Source organism: Hippichthys cyanospilos, chromosome 15, assembly GCF_059441005.1.
Source record: "Hippichthys cyanospilos isolate Australia breed blue-spotted pipefish chromosome 15, RoL_Hcya_1.0, whole genome shotgun sequence".
NCBI classification, from domain to species: Eukaryota; Metazoa; Chordata; class Actinopteri; order Syngnathiformes; family Syngnathidae; genus Hippichthys; species Hippichthys cyanospilos.
Genome location: NC_142383.1, coordinates 19210224 through 19225206, shown reverse-complemented (window position 1 = coordinate 19225206; position 14983 = coordinate 19210224). Strand labels below are relative to the sequence as shown.

The 14983-nt window shown below is 57.0% G+C and overlaps 2 protein-coding genes across 9 annotated transcripts; both read right to left on the bottom strand.

Moving 5' to 3' along the window:
- Window positions 1-326: 326 nt before the first annotated feature.
- LOC148412242 (brevican core protein-like) lies at window positions 327-7420 on the bottom strand. Of its 5 annotated transcripts, XM_088434643.1 has the most exons (15): window positions 7275-7420; window positions 6379-6461; window positions 5955-6308; window positions 5266-5440; window positions 5055-5182; window positions 4699-4995; window positions 3991-4356; window positions 3678-3829; window positions 3168-3552; window positions 2265-2423; window positions 2120-2202; window positions 1341-1485; window positions 1100-1282; window positions 846-858; window positions 327-542 (listed from the first exon to the last, which is right to left on the bottom strand). In XM_088434643.1, exons 2-15 carry the CDS (start codon window positions 6449-6451, stop codon window positions 461-463), a joined length of 2595 nt encoding a protein of 864 aa, XP_088290769.1. In that variant the 5' UTR covers window positions 6452-6461; window positions 7275-7420; the 3' UTR covers window positions 327-460. The 5 variants fall into 5 exon arrangements, with proteins under 5 accessions (XP_088290769.1, XP_088290770.1, XP_088290773.1 ...); XM_088434644.1 differs by having other exon boundaries at window positions 327-858; XM_088434647.1 differs by lacking the exons at window positions 2120-2202; window positions 3168-3552.
- Window positions 7421-7948: 528 nt separating this feature from the next.
- Window positions 7949-13023, bottom strand: xrcc4 (X-ray repair complementing 4). 4 transcript variants are annotated; one of them, XM_088434672.1, is made up of 8 exons: window positions 12916-13023; window positions 12499-12598; window positions 11756-11899; window positions 11185-11375; window positions 10532-10698; window positions 9823-10121; window positions 8635-8764; window positions 7949-8298 (listed from the first exon to the last, which is right to left on the bottom strand). In XM_088434672.1, exons 3-8 carry the CDS (start codon window positions 11895-11897, stop codon window positions 8202-8204), a joined length of 1026 nt encoding a protein of 341 aa, XP_088290798.1. In that variant the 5' UTR covers window positions 11898-11899; window positions 12499-12598; window positions 12916-13023; the 3' UTR covers window positions 7949-8201. The 4 variants fall into 4 exon arrangements, 3 of the variants coding, with proteins under 3 accessions (XP_088290798.1, XP_088290799.1, XP_088290800.1); XR_015867925.1 differs by lacking the exon at window positions 7949-8298 and adding an exon at window positions 8876-9165; XM_088434673.1 differs by lacking the exons at window positions 7949-8298; window positions 8635-8764 and adding an exon at window positions 8831-9165.
- Window positions 13024-14983: the final 1960 nt, after the last annotated feature.

The window sequence follows — 14983 nt, the reverse complement described above, 5'->3', positions numbered from 1 at the left end:
CGGTGGAAGTGCTCGATTTGACTCCAAAAAAGCGCTCGACTTTCGAGATGTCGGCGGCGCCTCGGACCGGACGTCTTCGGCCTTCTTAGATTGATGAAGATCGGCCCGCCCGCGTCTCGCGCCGGGAAGGGCGCATAGTAGTTTGGATGCCAAAAAGAAAGGAGCTTCATCTCTGCGCCCTTTGGCGCGCCCTCGACGGGCTTGGCGGGTACACGTGGAAGCGATGGGAGGCGGCTTCCCGTATCCGCGTAATTGTTGCGCGTATGACTTTGGCGCTCGGGTCCCCCGCGGACGCTCCCGTTCGGCCCCGTGAAAAGCCTCAGCCCTTCCCCGTCTTCCAAAAGCGTTTAATAGAGACAGGCCGATATATGAAAAGTACAGCCGTTTTGAGCTATTTGCGGACGGAGGCGACGTCAAGGTCTCGCTACTCACACGCGGCGAGTCCATTTGGGACGCTTCCTTAAAGAACCGCCGAAGAAGCGCAGCTTTCGCATGAAACGTGAACAAGAAGAACATGGTGAATTGTCCGTAGGCGCCGTCGGCCGCGCCAACGCTCGTTGGTCTCTGCGTGCCCCGCGATCGGCCGGCGACCGCTTGAGGGTGGCCCCCGCCTATCGCCCCGAGCCGGCAAGCCTGCGACCCGCGTGAGGAGAAGCGGCGACAGAAATGGACGGACGCGTGGAGCGGGTAGGCCGCCCCGCCCCGCCCCGACCCCGCCCCGCGACTCTTCTTCCATCCCGTAATGCAGCAGGGCGGGCTGAAAGCGGCGGGCCCGGAGGCTTCCGGAAGGCCGTCACGGTTCCGCCGCCGCCCCGCGTTTGGCGCGGCCGACGGGCGCTCGCCGGTGATAGGTGGCCGCTGGGAACAAGCACAAGAGTGACGTTCCGTCTCGTTCACTAACATTTGGGGTCAAATAGGCACGAGCGTTTTTCAGATCAACGCACTCCACGCGGGCCAAGGGGCCAAGCTTCCTTTTCGCATGTCCTCGACAAGGATGCCCTTGTCGTTTTGACTTTGGCGGAGCCGGCCCCGGGCGGTCGGACAAACGCTCACAAACAATTTGGGGAAAATGCAAACGAGGGGAAAAGACGCAACTCACGGCTGAGGCAGGCCAGCCGGGGGACGTCCCAGCGGCCGTCGGGGCGGCAGCGGACGGCGGGGGCGCGCCTCTGGACGAAGCCCGGCTCGCAGCGGTAGCGGGCCAGGGCGCCGACCCCGTAGCGGTGCCCCGGGCGGCCCCGGGCGCGGGCGGCCCTCACTGCGGGCGGCGGGCCGCATTGCACTGGAAAGGCCAAGCGTGAGGGGAGGCGGGCAGGAAGGCCAACGGCGGGGCGTCCCACCTGCCGCCTTCTTGCAGGTGAAGCGCAGGCGGTAGTTGCAGGGCACGTCGTTCCAGCGCCCGTCGTCGTGCCAGACGAGCACGGCGCAGTCCTCCCCCGAGTGGAAGAAGCTGTCGGGCTGATGGGGGCGCCAGTGCTCAAATTGCTGAAAGAAAGGAAAAGGACCAAATCCATTGCCGCCGCCGCCGCCGCCGCCACTGCGCCACGCCTTAGTAAATAGAGCCGAGGGCCCGCCTTAAAATACGGTCGCGATGACCGATCTGATTGTTTTCTTTGGATTCCCTTTGGCGCAGCTCCATCCGATCGCCGCCATTACTGTAGCTTCTATTCTACGCCGCGTACGTTGAAGGCGCGCGCATTACGGAGCGGAAACTGCGGTCATAAAGTTTTGCCGTTGTTTCGATTCCCCTTGGAATCTAGTGGCAAGCCCAGCCACTACCGTAGCTTCCGCTCTATGCGACGCGCCCTTAAACGAAAACCCTTTTCAAATAAGCCCTTCGGCGAAGGTGTGCCAGAGAATCCTTATAGTGGCTCACCGGATTGTTTTGACTCTTTTTAGAGCGGCGCCTTCCAGTGGCCGCATAACGCAAGCGCAGCCACTACCGTAGCTTCTATTCTATGCGCCCGGTAACGCGGCGCTTTGAAAACGGGCCATCCATCGAAGGCGCGCCGCACGATGCGGAAAATACGCCGCGGCGCTCCGTCTTCCTACGTTTGCGCTCGGAAAGCGCCAAACGTGCGGGCGGGACTTCGGGAGAGGTAAGGACCGATCGACTCGCCAGGGGGTTGCCGTCGCTCCAGCGGAAGTCGCCCTCCAACGTCTTGTCGTTGAGCCCGATCCACTGGTAGTCGGCGGCCAGACCTGCGCGCGGCCGCGTCAGCGCCGGGGGCGGGAGGGCGCGGCGCGGCGCGGCCGGGGCTCACCGTTGACGAAGAGCTGCTCCTCCGGCGACAGGACGCTGGCCAGGTGAGCGGCGCCGAGGCGGCACTCTCGCTCGGCCGCGTCCCAGCTGCGCCGCTGCCCGAAGTGCTTGTAGCAGTGGGACCGGAACTTGCGCCAGCCCCGCTCGCACGACGCCGAGTCTGCGGAGGCGGGACGTCCGTGAGGAATCGACCGACGGGGAGCCGGGAGGGAGGCGGGCCGGGAGGGAGGCGGGCCGTCCGCGGCGACGTCGTTCTGGCCCGCGAATGAGCGTAATCTGACCCGCGGAGCGATTTGGGGGCGTGGGGGGGTTCGCTTTCGGATGCGGTGAGATGTTGGGAGCGGACGGAGAGGGGAAACGTGAGCCCCGAGGGGGACGGCGGCGTTGCTGAGTCACGCCAGAAAAATGGAGGCCGGGAGGACGACGCCCCGGCGCAGCTGAGGAGTAAACGCTCAAAGGGCCTCGCGCCCTCGCCAGAGTCCGGAACACTATCTTTTTTTAATGACTTAGATGGGCGGCGGGCCCGACACGAACGCTCCACCCGAATGGCGTTTGACACAAAGCGGGAGTTTTCTTTGCCGCGTGAACTTGTTTGCCACCTTCATAACTCATGACTTGCGCGTACGGTGGTTATCAAAAGTCTGCACACCCCTGCTTAAAGGAGCCCAAACGTGATTTTTGAACACTTTCCACTTGGCAGATGATCATATTTTTGGACTAGAAGCCGCACCTTTTTTTTTCTCGTGACTTGAGCCTTGCGGCTTATAGTCCGGTGCAGTTTAGCTGCAGGTTTTTTTTTGCCACCGGGAGACAATCCACCACTGGGTCAACTTATGGAATGAAACTGAAAAGATGTCCTAAGCCCACGGCCGGACGTCTGTCGCGGCGTCGCCCGCCGACGTACCTGCGACGTCGAAGGGGTTGACCTCCGGCGGGTCGGGCCGCGACTCCGCCCCGCCGCCGTAATCCGGGAAGTCCTGCCGCGGCCGCGCCGACTCCCCTCCGCGGAGGCCGGCGGGCCCGGGGCGTCCGACGGGCGGGGGGTGCGCCCACGTCGGTAAAATCTCCGGGGCGCCCCGCTCTCTCTGGCCGGACCCCACGCCGCCCTTCTCCGTTCGGCCGGACGCGGAGCCCTCCCCGTCCTCCGCGGGGACCCGGGAATCCCGCGCGGCGGATTCCGGCGGAAAGGGGGGACCCCGGGCGCCCCCGCGCTCCGACGCCCCCACGGGGGCGGCCGTCTCAAAGCCGTCCCCTCGCGCCTCCTCCGGCCGCCCCGCCTCAAACATCGCCTGATTGGACCGGAAAATGAAAGCGCGTCAACTTTTTTTCGCTCTGTCGAGTCCGTTCTCGAGAACTTTCAAATCCGGTTCGAAAAGTTGAGATGGCAAAAGGCGAGGTCAAAACAAGATCTTACTTTGTGTTTCCCGTCGACGTAGCCGATGGCGGGCAGCGGCGTTTCGGCGGCGTCGCCGTCCACGCCCCCGAGGGACGGCGTGAGGTCGGCTATTTGCGGGAAGCCGACGGCGCCGCCCGCGGGCGAGTTGAGGAGCTGCAGGATGCGATCCACTGAAAGGAAAGCGCAAAACGGAAAACGACGTCAAAGTTGTCGTTGGAACGTCCTCCAAAATGACGTGAAACGTGCGCGGAGTTCCGGAGGGTCCTCTCCTTGGCCCCGCTCAATTCGGCCGAACCGAAACGGCTCGTTCGGTCGTCCGAGCCAATCCGACCTGACTGATTTTTGTCCCGCACGTTGACGACGATGACGTGGAACGGCGGCTCGGCCGTGGGCCCGCCTTCGCCGGGCGGAGCCTCAGATCGGTCCGGGTTGAAGCCCGGGGGCGGAGCTTCCTCTTTGAAGACCGACGCCGTTTGAGGCGTGACCGCCCGGTCCGGGAAAAGCGGCGACGGGGTGACGGCGAGGGGCCGTTCGGCGGCGGGGAACAGCCGCTCCGGGGTCCGCGTCGGCGCGCGCTCCGCAGGAGAAGTGACGCCGTCGGTCCGAAGCTCGGACGCGCCTGGCCCGGACGTCGGCGAAGCGAGCCGCGCGCGAGCGGACGCCGCGGGACTTGCCGTCGAGGCTTCGGGAAGTTTGGCTGCAGAAAAGACGGACGGGCGACTTCAAACTCAAGTCATCAATTACCTAACAATAATGGATTACTCTTTCTTTCCGGAATCCAATGAGCGGACTTTATAAAAATCAACCTTTGGGATCGAATCGGTTCACCTGGCCTAAAAACTACCCAAATTAGAGACGCGCGCGTGTCGGTCTCGGGCTTCGGCCATCTTGCTTCCGGTGAGGGCGCGTGACGCAAAAGCCCGACCGGCGCCGCGCGCCGCCGAAAGCTCGCCGGCGACGTTTTGGCAAACCCCCGCCGATCGGAAGAAGCGCTTTTGCGCGCGGACGGCGAGCCCCAAAAAAGGAGTCAAAGGCCGACCTTTGAAGCAGTAGGCTCCGTGCCTGTCGAGCGGGTCGGGGAAGCCCGTCTGGTCCGGGTACCTGTAGAGCGTGCGGACCCCCAGCCGCCCGCCGCCGCACTGCGGGTAAGGCGCGTTGATGGGGTAGCGCACGCTGCCGTCCGCCAGCCAGCCGTAGTCGCACCGGCTGAGTCCCGCCGACCAGGCGGCCAAGAGTTGCCCGGGCGACGCCAGCGCCGCCTCCCGCTCGCCGCACTCGGCCGCCGCCTCCCGCAGCGTCAGTTTGCCGCTGGACGCCGCCGGGTAGAACACCTCCCCTGAAGGCGGCGTTTTGAACGGTCGGCGGACGGGCGGGGCGCGGATCGGGTGGGGTTACCGTCCAGTTTGCCCACGTAGCAAAAGACGTCGTATTTGTCGGTGGCCGGTCGCACGCCGTACGTCCTCACGCCCGGTCGGCTCCCCAAGTCGCCCTCGCACCCCGGGCGAGGTCGGGCGATGGGATATCTGGAAGGGAAAGGCCATCGGACGGGTCCGGACGCCGAGCCGAGCCGAGCCGAGCCGACGCGGGCGAGGGCGGGGCGAGCCACCTGACGGAGCGGTCGGCGAGCCAGCCCGCGTCGCAGCGGTCCAGGCCGTCGTGGTAGGCGGCCGTCAGCTGCTCCGGCGTGGCCACGGCGGCGTCCACCGAGCGGCAGGCCTCCTTCGCCGCCCGGAAGTCCATGGAGTAGCGGCTGCCGTTGGCCCGGTAGTGGAACACCACGCCTGCCGGACGCACCTTGCTCAACCGGCGAGTTTGGGGTTTTTTTTCGCGGGCATATATATGCCACGTGTTTTCATAACATCTGGCTCGTGTCCGAAAATTCGAGATTCCAGGATTTTAGACTACGTTTCACAATAATAAAGTAGGCACTGAAACAAAAAAAACTGCAATAGAGCGATGAAGGCAGGAAAGATGAAGCATCAACAAATAAATACTCCCATTCTGAGCATAGTATGGAGTAGATTGAGTGGAAGAAACTGCACAGGTATGAAAATGATCCTGCAGTGCAAAATCAGACGTATTTCGCAGCTTTCCTGCACTGTGCAGGATTTGAAAGGCGCACGCAGTAAAGTGACTCATCTCGGTGACATGAGCCGGGCTTTGTGAAAAGGCACCGCGCGCATTTCATGGAACGGGACTACCGAGGCAAAAACCACCGCGAAAGGCAAATCGATCGGACTGCTCGGTCATACTTTAAGTTCCTGAAAAATAAGAGGGCTTTTGGCGGCAACTCACCTCTGACGGCGAGGGTGGCGCCGCAGCGCCTGTACTCCACCCCTCGCGTCACCTCGCATCGGTAGCGGCCGCCGTCGCCGGCCCGCAGCCCGACGAGGGCCAGGGCGGCGTCGCCCGTCCGGGCCGCCCCGGCGGGCAGCGAGGCCCGGCCGGCGAAGTCCCGGCCCACCTTGACGGCGCCGCCCCGGGCCACCAGGACCACCTTCTCGGCGCCGGCCTCCGCGCGGGTCCACTTGACCCTCAGCTGCTCGTCCTCGGAGGGCGGGGCCGGGGCCAAGGCGAATTCGCAAGGGAGCAGGGCCGCGCCCGCCAGCGAGCCTTCCACGATCCGCCCGTTCTCCGCTTTACCCGTCGCTGCAACCCAAGCGCGCCTTTTTTACTGGCCGCCGTTTGGCCCCATTGGAGACAGGAAAAGGAAAGTCACCCGCTTGCGGCCGAGCGGAAGACGTGCACAGGAGAGGCAGCAGGACGGCGAGGATGGAATTGGGCGCGGCCATCTCCGCCCGCCTTCAAAACACATATATGGCATTTTGAGTTGAAGTTTTGGGAGGAGCTTCATGTTGACGCGCCAAAGCCTCATGTGCTTTTGGGGTGCTCATGCTACATATAGATCTCTACCTTCTCCCTTCCCAATACCAAAAGACAGCAGCAAGGTCGTCGTTTGTCAAACTGAAGCGCCTTAAATCACTTTAAAATCACTAGTTGGAGGTAAGTTCATCAATTGACTTCAACATAGCTCCTGCGCCCCAACGTTCCACGAAAGCACTCAATTCGTCCAAATACACGAGCCAACTCACTTGAAAAACGTTCCCGAGGGGCAAAAATAGCTGACGGTGGTGCCAAAGCAAATAAAGCTCCTCAAGTCACTTGACTTCAGTTCAAAAACCGATCTCGGCAGCGGGCTGCTGCGAGAACACAAACTTTGCTTAAATGATCTGAAATCTTGAGCGGCCGCACGCGGCGGGATCCCTCCCTCAACTTTATTTACGACTAAACGTGACCTCGGGAATTCCGGGTTCATCCTACGCAATTCGGTTATCGCTCATTTGGCGTCCCAGCGGAACCAAACAAATTTGCTGGCTGGCCCATTTCAAATTTGTTTGGTTCCGCTGGGACGCCGAACGCATCTTTGGGGAGTCGCTGCACGAGGGCTGGAAAAGTCCATCCCGCCGCCGCCGACGACGCACTCGTAAAAAAAATCAAAATAAAAAATATTCACCTTTGTTCGGGTTCAACGCAAAAATGACAAAGCTCGGAAATTGCAGGCGTTTCCCCCTAAAAAATACATGAAAAAGGGCAAAGGAGCCCGAGTGGACTCACCTTTTGGTGCGGTCCGCAACGTTGTGGTGCAGATACGCTGATGGGGCTCTTGCGCTTGGTCGGCTCCCGATCAACTTGTAGACCACAAGTGAGGCAAACGCGCGCGAACAAACGCACCAGCCAGCTCAGCTGGAGGAGGGACCATCAAGTCATCAAAAAAACAAAAAGGTTAAAGGGACAGTCCACTTTTTATTTGATTGCCACATTAAAAAAAAAAAAAAGGAAACCGACAAATTGCGCTCACTGGCGCTCCTCGTCACACGTATTCCCCACTCGCAACGCATTTTTTTTTTTCATTGAAAACCCGGGAAGCAGGGAAGTAGAAAATCGGCGTCAGGGAAGTAAGGTGAAGCAACACATGGAATTACTTTCAAACATTTGCACGTGAGAGAGGAGCCCAGGTTAGCCTGGGTTGTAAGTGGGAGTTCCGGAGAGTCGTCGCCGTATAATCGGAAGTCGTTTTTCGGGCTCGTGCTTGACGACGACTTTGACAATTTCGACGGCGAATATCGGAAGGTGAAAACATTCTTCGCCTTTTGGCAGAAAATCGGGACCGAAATTGTCTTCTTGAAGTCATGCCATTTCATGTACACATTTATCTACATCGGTGTGTTGAATTTGAATTTCCTCGCGGGTGCATACCATGAAAACATCTTCGTCCAATTCAAAAAACATCGAGATTCAGAGGTTTGTATTTTGTGGAAGCGTTCAACAAAATAAGGCGTCATCGTCATCCAAATGCCAGACTTTTTGTTTTTTTCTTAGCGTGATTGTGACGAGCGGCGGCCCTCCGGGATCAAGGGTGAGAGAAGTTGGCGCTTTTGAGGTCGAGCAGAGCCTCTTTCCGGCGGTCCTCAGCGTCGGGCCCGGTCCAACGAGCGGGACGACGTCCGGGTCCGGAGCTTCCTCTTCCCCATTGGGAGGGAATCAGAAGTCCTCAAAAAGGTCCTCCGCCTCCGCGTCCTGCCGCCGCCGCGGCCGAGGGTCGGCCGCCGCCGCCGCCGCCGCCGCCGGCGACTCGCTCCTGCCACGCACACACGCGCGGCGAGAGGCTCAGTGGGCTAAAGAGGCTAGCTTCCTGTTCAGACAGGAAGTGGATGGCGCAGGCGGCAAAAATTGTCTGCAGGTCTGCGGCAGGCGGATGAAGACGCCGCGCCGCGCCGCGCCGCGCCGCGCTGCGCTGCGGGCGCCCTGCGGTTACGCTGCGTGTGCTTCTGAGAGGTGGGCCCCAGGAGGTTTTTTTTTTATATTTCTTCAAGACGCAAATTCTCGTCGGCGGCGCCCAAAGACTTAACATTTCATGGCTACGCGGCCGCACGCACAAAAGGAGCAGGTATCCGTTGGACCTCGCGGCCTCTACCTTGCGTGCGCTCGCTTGAAGAGCGTGTCCGAGGCTCCCGGGCGGCGAACGCGCCGCTTGCGAGTGGGCGCCGCGTCGGCGATGTCGCCGGGGCTCTCGTCCAATGGGCCGGGAGAGTACGGCCGCTTCTCTAAAAAAGAGCAGACGGCATCATTTTTCACACCGTTGACCACGTGGCCGGCGACAACGACAACAAAAAGAGAGGGAGAAAGAGAGGCCTTTCGGGGCGTTGGATTTGTACCTTTTTCTTTGACATTTCCGGCCATCCGGGAATCGTTTACGAGTCCGCGGAAGCGGTTGAAACATGTCGGAAACAAGCCTCCCGGACGTCACGGGCGGCCATACGTCAGCGCTTCCGTGCCTTTATTTCGACTCGCGGGCCGCTAAAGACGGCGCGCGCCGGGCGTTTCCGGGCCGCCGGCTCGTTGCTCATGTTCAGTCCGACGTCTTTCTTCGGGGCGCGGAAAGAACGGACGCCGATGGGCGGGCGCCGCGTGAGAAAATGGAAAAAGCGGGGAGGGGGTCGCCGCGCTGGTGACAGGTATGAGTAAGTTGCGCCAAGTTTGGGGCCGGGGGAAAACGTCAGGAGCTTGATCGGGCGTGACGTCGGCGGAAACAGCCCGCCGGCCGTTGCCGCTTAGGTCATTGCGCAATCGACACGTGAGCACGTGTGAGCACAGAGTCTCTGGCTCGCGCTGAGGGGGGCCAGGGAAGGGGCTTTGCTTTTGCCGATAGCAAAAAAAAGAAAAAAAAAAGAAAGAGTTGTACAGTATTTCAGGCGCTTTAATGCACCTTTTTCAAGTTTGGACTAACCTGTAACCAGTATAAAAGCTGTAAAAAAAAGCAGTTAACAGTTATTCAAAGTTGTTTTGTTTTTTTTCAACGTTAAAAGGGATGCAGTTTTAGGTATACTTAAAAACCTTGTAGAGATAATAATCATATTTAGAGTCCGACGGAGAGCAGGGCGGCAAATGCTTTTCTCTTTTTTTCCGTTTCAGACTAACCTCTAACCTGTAGAAACGCAGTAAAAAGTAAAATACCGTTGCTTTTGTTAATATTAACTGATGGTTTTAAGTATACTCCTAAAATGTTATTTGTATATGTAGGAGTGGCAGGTTTTCTCTTTCTTTGCCAAGTATGATGGAGAGGCACTGCGCTAAGCTAATGCTCGCGAGGACCGGGACTCACCGTGAGAAGGAGCGGCGAGCTCCGGCGCGGGCCCGCCGTCCTCGTCGGCGCCGCCGCAGGACCGGTGGTCCCCTTCGGCGGCGCGGGCTCCTCCCCCCGAGTCCTCGCCGCCGCTAAAGCGGAAGTCGGCGCCGGTCCGAGGCCGAGCGTCGACAGCGCGGGCGCGCCCGACTTCCCGTAGCGTCTTGAGCGTTTCCCGCAGGCCGCGGATCTTGGCTTTCTTCTCGTTGAGGACCAGGACGAAGCGAGAGTAAAGCTCCGCCTCCAGTTCCTCCTTCCCGTTAGCGTAACGCTTTAGCCTAGGAGAATTCGACCTTTACTCTCTCGGTGCCAGGATGACAACTTTCACCATGTAAAATACAGTGCTTGTGTGCCGGTAACATGTTTTGTTTTGGTAATAATTGGATAGAGTGGCCAGCCCTCTTAATATGAAGCCAATCAAGCATTGTGGTCACGCCGTTTGAAACGGACATCCAAACAAAGGCTGTCGAGATGTTTCAGATGCCAGTAAACTCCAAAATGTAGACACCGTCGCGCAGAAAAAAACCTCTTTTCTCCTTTGGTCCAAAATAGTTTGGTGTTTAGCAAAGGACGGGATGAGGTAAAGAACGGAATCCGAGCTTGGGCGTAACGTAGCGCCGCCGCGCCCGTTGACGCGGCGCGCAATATCGTCCGGACGACGGCGCCGGGAAGCAAAAGGGGCCCTTACTCCTCGCCGATGCGCCGGTGCTCTGTCCGGAGGCGGCGGTTGTGCTCCCGGAGCTCCCGGTTCTCCCGCTCCAGAGCGCTTCCTCTCTCCAGGCCGTGAGTCAGCAAAGCCCCGACGGCCTCCGCCGGCTCCGGGACGGGCGCGAGCGCCACCGAGCCCAGCCTGAACTGGGGCGCGGCGGCGGGAAGACATTTTGCCCGGTTTACGCGTCAAGACTTCCAACGGGAAAAAGCGCGACGTTAGCCGGCTTCGCCACAATATGCTTTGCGCGACCGCCGGCGGCGGCCGATCCGTGGACCGGCACGGGCGGGCCGCACGCTTTCTTTGGCCTGATCTTTGGTCTGAGAACGTTGTCCATTACGATAATCCGCCCAAAAGGAGTTTGCTTGTCGAGCCGACAAGTCGCGACTGCGGATAAGCTAAGGTTAGCATGTTCTAGAGCGCCGCCTTGTATGCATTTAGCTCCATAGCGTTTTCATTGGCGCCGGGTATTTCCCTTTGCTATACCTTAGCATATGAAAACCTTTTCGTATTCGGTATTTGCATCCGAGCGACGTTTTGCAGCGAAGCGAACGGCGTCATAATAAGAACGGGACGTTGCTGTCACCGAACAGAAATTGCGCAAAAAGGTTTGGAATCCCCCCCGGTCTCACCGAGATGTCCTTCTGCACTTTGTCGTAGGTCAGCGTGACGGACGCGCCCGGATGGGGCGTCGGCGGCGCCGTGTCAAAGCGGTAAGCGTGGGCGTTTTCCGTCGCCATCAGCGCATCCCGGAGGTCCCCGACGTACTTCTCCTCGGGCATCTCCAGTTCGGCCGCCTCCTGGCGCACGGACGCCTCGCTGGCTGCAACCGACGCCGCCGGTGGTGAATTACGTCGGGTAGCGGATGCGCTAAAAATCGCCTCGCCTTTTTTTTTTGGCTTTTTAAAACGACCCCAGTTCAATTCACTTCCATTTTTTTAGTATCCGTACGATGCCTCGGCAATGCATGAAGTAATAAAAAGAAAAAAACAGCATAAGTTCTGATTTTGGGAGCTGCGCAAGGGAGCGAATGAAAACGAACGAATGCGTTGAATGTGTGCGGGAGAGATAAAATGAGGTGAAAAACATTGGCATGGTCTGTCGGTACTGCATGTTTTCAGCCAGCGCAACACGAGTTGCGAGTCCAGTTTCTAAATATCGTGGACTCGCGAGTCTTCTGAGCGGAGAAGCGCCGATTTTTACCATCTCCTTTCCAAGCGTGTCGTCCGTCGCTGAGCAGCAGCTGGAAGCCAGAAGCCAAGCCCCGCCCACTAGTGTCCACACGCAGGAAGTAGGAGAGGTCTGGCTGGGAGGAGATGGAGATTTCCCTCACGGACGAGTGCATCGCTGCGGGTAGAACATTTTGGACACGTTTCAGACTAAACGCTCGGGCTTGTTTTTATCATTTTATTAAGGTGTGGAAATAGCCAATCACGGAGCGCCACGTGGTCAGTCCAAAGCCATCTGTGACTTTTACCCGCGCGTGAATGACATCAGCTATTAAGAAAAGCCTGAAATGTGCCGATGGGAACGCGGCGTCCGGAACGACGTGGCTGGCGAGGATCATTTGGAGCCCCCGCAGCTTCCGTCGGGCCGACTATTTTTAGTTGTCCGATGTCATTTCCCGCCGAGACTCAGCCCCAAGTATTTACTCCGAATTGATTTGACTTAAGTGCCGGCGGGGGATGGACAATCGCCGTTAAACGTGCCAGCGCAGCTGCTCTGGACAATCGCCGTTAAACGTGCCAGCGCAGCTGCTCTGGACGTCGTTTTGCTGGCAGCCGGCGTCACCTGAAACGCTTGCCTACCTCCACAAAACGAGCCTCATTTGAAGCTGCGACGTTTGAAAATAGGAAATTAAAAGGAAGCTAAACTTGCTATTTTAGATGCGTGTATCAATTTGTTAGCACTTTACATCCATCTGTATAAAAAGAAGCGGCCCTCACTTTAAACAGCTCGGAGACCCCAGATCCGCACATCCCAACAGCAGCGCTGCAAACTGGCCAAAAGATGTTGAGGGAGCTAGTCGACGTCACATCCGGCAGCCTGCAAGGACAAAAACAAAAAGAAAAAACGAAGAAAAAGCTAAGCTAAGCACTTAACGCAAATCGCAAGATGAAACGTTCAACTCCAACACTGAAAACATCTATTTAGAAGAACTACACCCGATATTGGATTCGTGGGAGCGTTTTACATTTTTCCGTTTGCTCGAGTCCATTTTCAGCCGGTAGCTTGATGCTAATTGACGAAGAATGCTAATCTGCAAACTCGCAGATGTCAACACTTCCACGTAAAGCGGCGAGAAGCGCGAATAAGTTGGAACGAAACGCGCCATTAAGCACTTTATAACGACACAAACTTACTCGCTTGTGTTTTCTTTTTCCGCGCTCGGTTGAAAGGGGGTGTCGAACTTGTGTCTTCTATTCTCGAGAACTCCGCTGCTGTGTTATTGCACTTCTCTTGCGTCATCGCCAAGCGACAAAACAACGCGCGCGTTCATAGAATATTGCTTTTCGTTCAAATCTAGTTGTAATCAGTAGCAACGGCATCATAATGTGACGGAAGATTATAGCAAAAACAAACCAGATAAACATTATTAGTATCTAATCTCTGTTAAATTTGCATGATCCAAACGAAATACTTTTTTTCCGTTATTTTATTACTTGAAACAGAGCAGTACAGTACAAAAAACAGACAAACAATCAGAACCCGTGCAACATAATATTAAACAAACGTATTACACGATTCGCAAGTTGAAAGGGCTTTCAAATTTTAAGAATCTTTTATAGTTTTAATGTTTGACCTCATTGGAAAATGTGTTTTTTTGTGTCGTGTACCTGCATTTATGGGAACGCCGGTCAGTCAGGAATAACATTAATGATGTATTATGGATTTTTTATTTTTTTTTAGCAGATTAGTAAAAAAAGCTAAAGACACGCTCTTCAACAACGCAGCCGAAGCTCCTCGTACTGCTCCTCGATGCGTGAAGCGCTGCTGTGATTCAGAGGTACAAGTTTGAAAGTACGGGGTTTCTCCTGCGTGCCGTTTCGCTTCCCGCTCCGAGAGGCAAAGGCAACAAGCTGCGTGCCACATGTTGTCGTCAAGGGAAATGAAGGGATTAGAGCAGCTCGGGGCCAGCTCGGCCCTGGACTCCAGCAAGCGGGAACACTCTAATTGCTCGCCCCCGAGTGCTCTCTTTGAAATAAACACGCGTTTCCATCGCGTGCGCGACCGGCGATATGCGAGGCACTCGCAGGAGGCCTCGCGTCAATGAGCGTGGTGGGATCGCAGCGCATTTCCAGGGACTTTCCAAGAATCTGACGGCAAATTGAGCTTGTTTACACAAAAAAGGGGGAAAGATGGACGGGGACCGGAAGCGAAAGCCCTCCCGGTGCAAAGACGACGCCCCGGGGACCAAAAGTCAAGAATGTGTTTGCAAACCTCTGATTTATTGCTGTTTGGAACAACGATGGAAACAAACGGTCCGTTCCGAGGTCAGACCGCCGCCATCACAAAGGGTCTTGGATCGGAGGTCGCCAAAAGATGACCCGCGGCCCGTTTGCGGCCCGTCGGCCACATTCATGAGGCCGCTAGCGTATTCTAAAAATACCTTTTGACATATGACAAAAAAATCATACAAAAAAAAGTCATGAAAAGCTTTGAGGGCGGACAGTGTTAAAAATGTAAAAAATATATCTCATTTCCCGTGGTCACATTTGACCAAAGCCTCGGCGTAGCACTTTTGTTTTTGAAATGTCAAGTTTATTTGTTTAGCCCTGAATCGCCGCAGTTTCAAACGGCGTCACCGGTGAAAAAAAATACAGAACGAGAGGAAGGAATAACCCCAAAACCCCACCTGGGGAAAAAAAGAAACCTTCAGAAGGGATGGAAGGTGTGGGGGGGCCCCTCTTCCGGGCTCAACGGGTAGCACTAGATGGCGTGCGCTAAAGTCGCGGCCCCGGGGACCCATCCAGGACAGTGGAGCGGTAGGTTTGTTTTTCATGCTCTTTTCTTTGATATCACTGTTTGGAAGCATGAACGGAGTTCAGACATTTTTGGCATATTATTTCGAACAAAAAAAGCAACAAAAATGAAAATAAAGAATTTCGGCGAGCGGGCCCATTCTATCGGCCCGCACCCTTTGAACAATACGTCATTGTTTGCGTGATCATTTGTTTGAATCACGTTTGATAAGTTCAAAAGTACGTCTTTCGCTTCATTTGTCCGCGGCCCTCGGAGGAAAACAATTCGACACCCCGGTCCCGGATGCAATTTTCGGTCGCTCAAATAGAAATAGAAATCACACGATCCGAAGCGTGAACATTAACAAAGCGGGGGAGTCTTTGGGTGCGCGGGCACAGTGGAACAGATCTTCTTTGGGGTTCTGCTTCCCGTGCCTAACCCTCAGCTTCTTCACGTTCATCTCCCCAG

What these genes read in the sequence shown, in the direction of transcription:
- xrcc4 (XM_088434672.1), bottom strand. Translation starts at nt 11,897, where the DNA reads ATGCACTCGTCCGTGAGGGAAATCTCCATCTCCTCCCAGCCAGACCTC. An exon ending in AAGTGCAGAAGGACATCTCG is followed by an intron (nt 10,699 to 11,184) that starts GTGAGACCGGGG and finishes GCCGCGCCCCAG; the next exon opens with TTCAGGCTGGGCTCGGTGGC. An exon ending in CACCGGCGCATCGGCGAGGA is followed by an intron (nt 10,122 to 10,531) that starts GTAAGGGCCCCT and finishes GAATTCTCCTAG; the next exon opens with GCTAAAGCGTTACGCTAACG.
- LOC148412242 (XM_088434643.1), bottom strand. Translation starts at nt 6,451, where the DNA reads ATGGCCGCGCCCAATTCCATCCTCGCCGTCCTGCTGCCTCTCCTGTGC. An exon ending in CTACGTGGGCAAACTGGACG is followed by an intron (nt 4,996 to 5,054) that starts GTAACCCCACCC and finishes CGCCGCCTTCAG; the next exon opens with GGGAGGTGTTCTACCCGGCG. An exon ending in CGGAGCCTACTGCTTCAAAG is followed by an intron (nt 4,357 to 4,698) that starts GTCGGCCTTTGA and finishes TCTTTTCTGCAG; the next exon opens with CCAAACTTCCCGAAGCCTCG.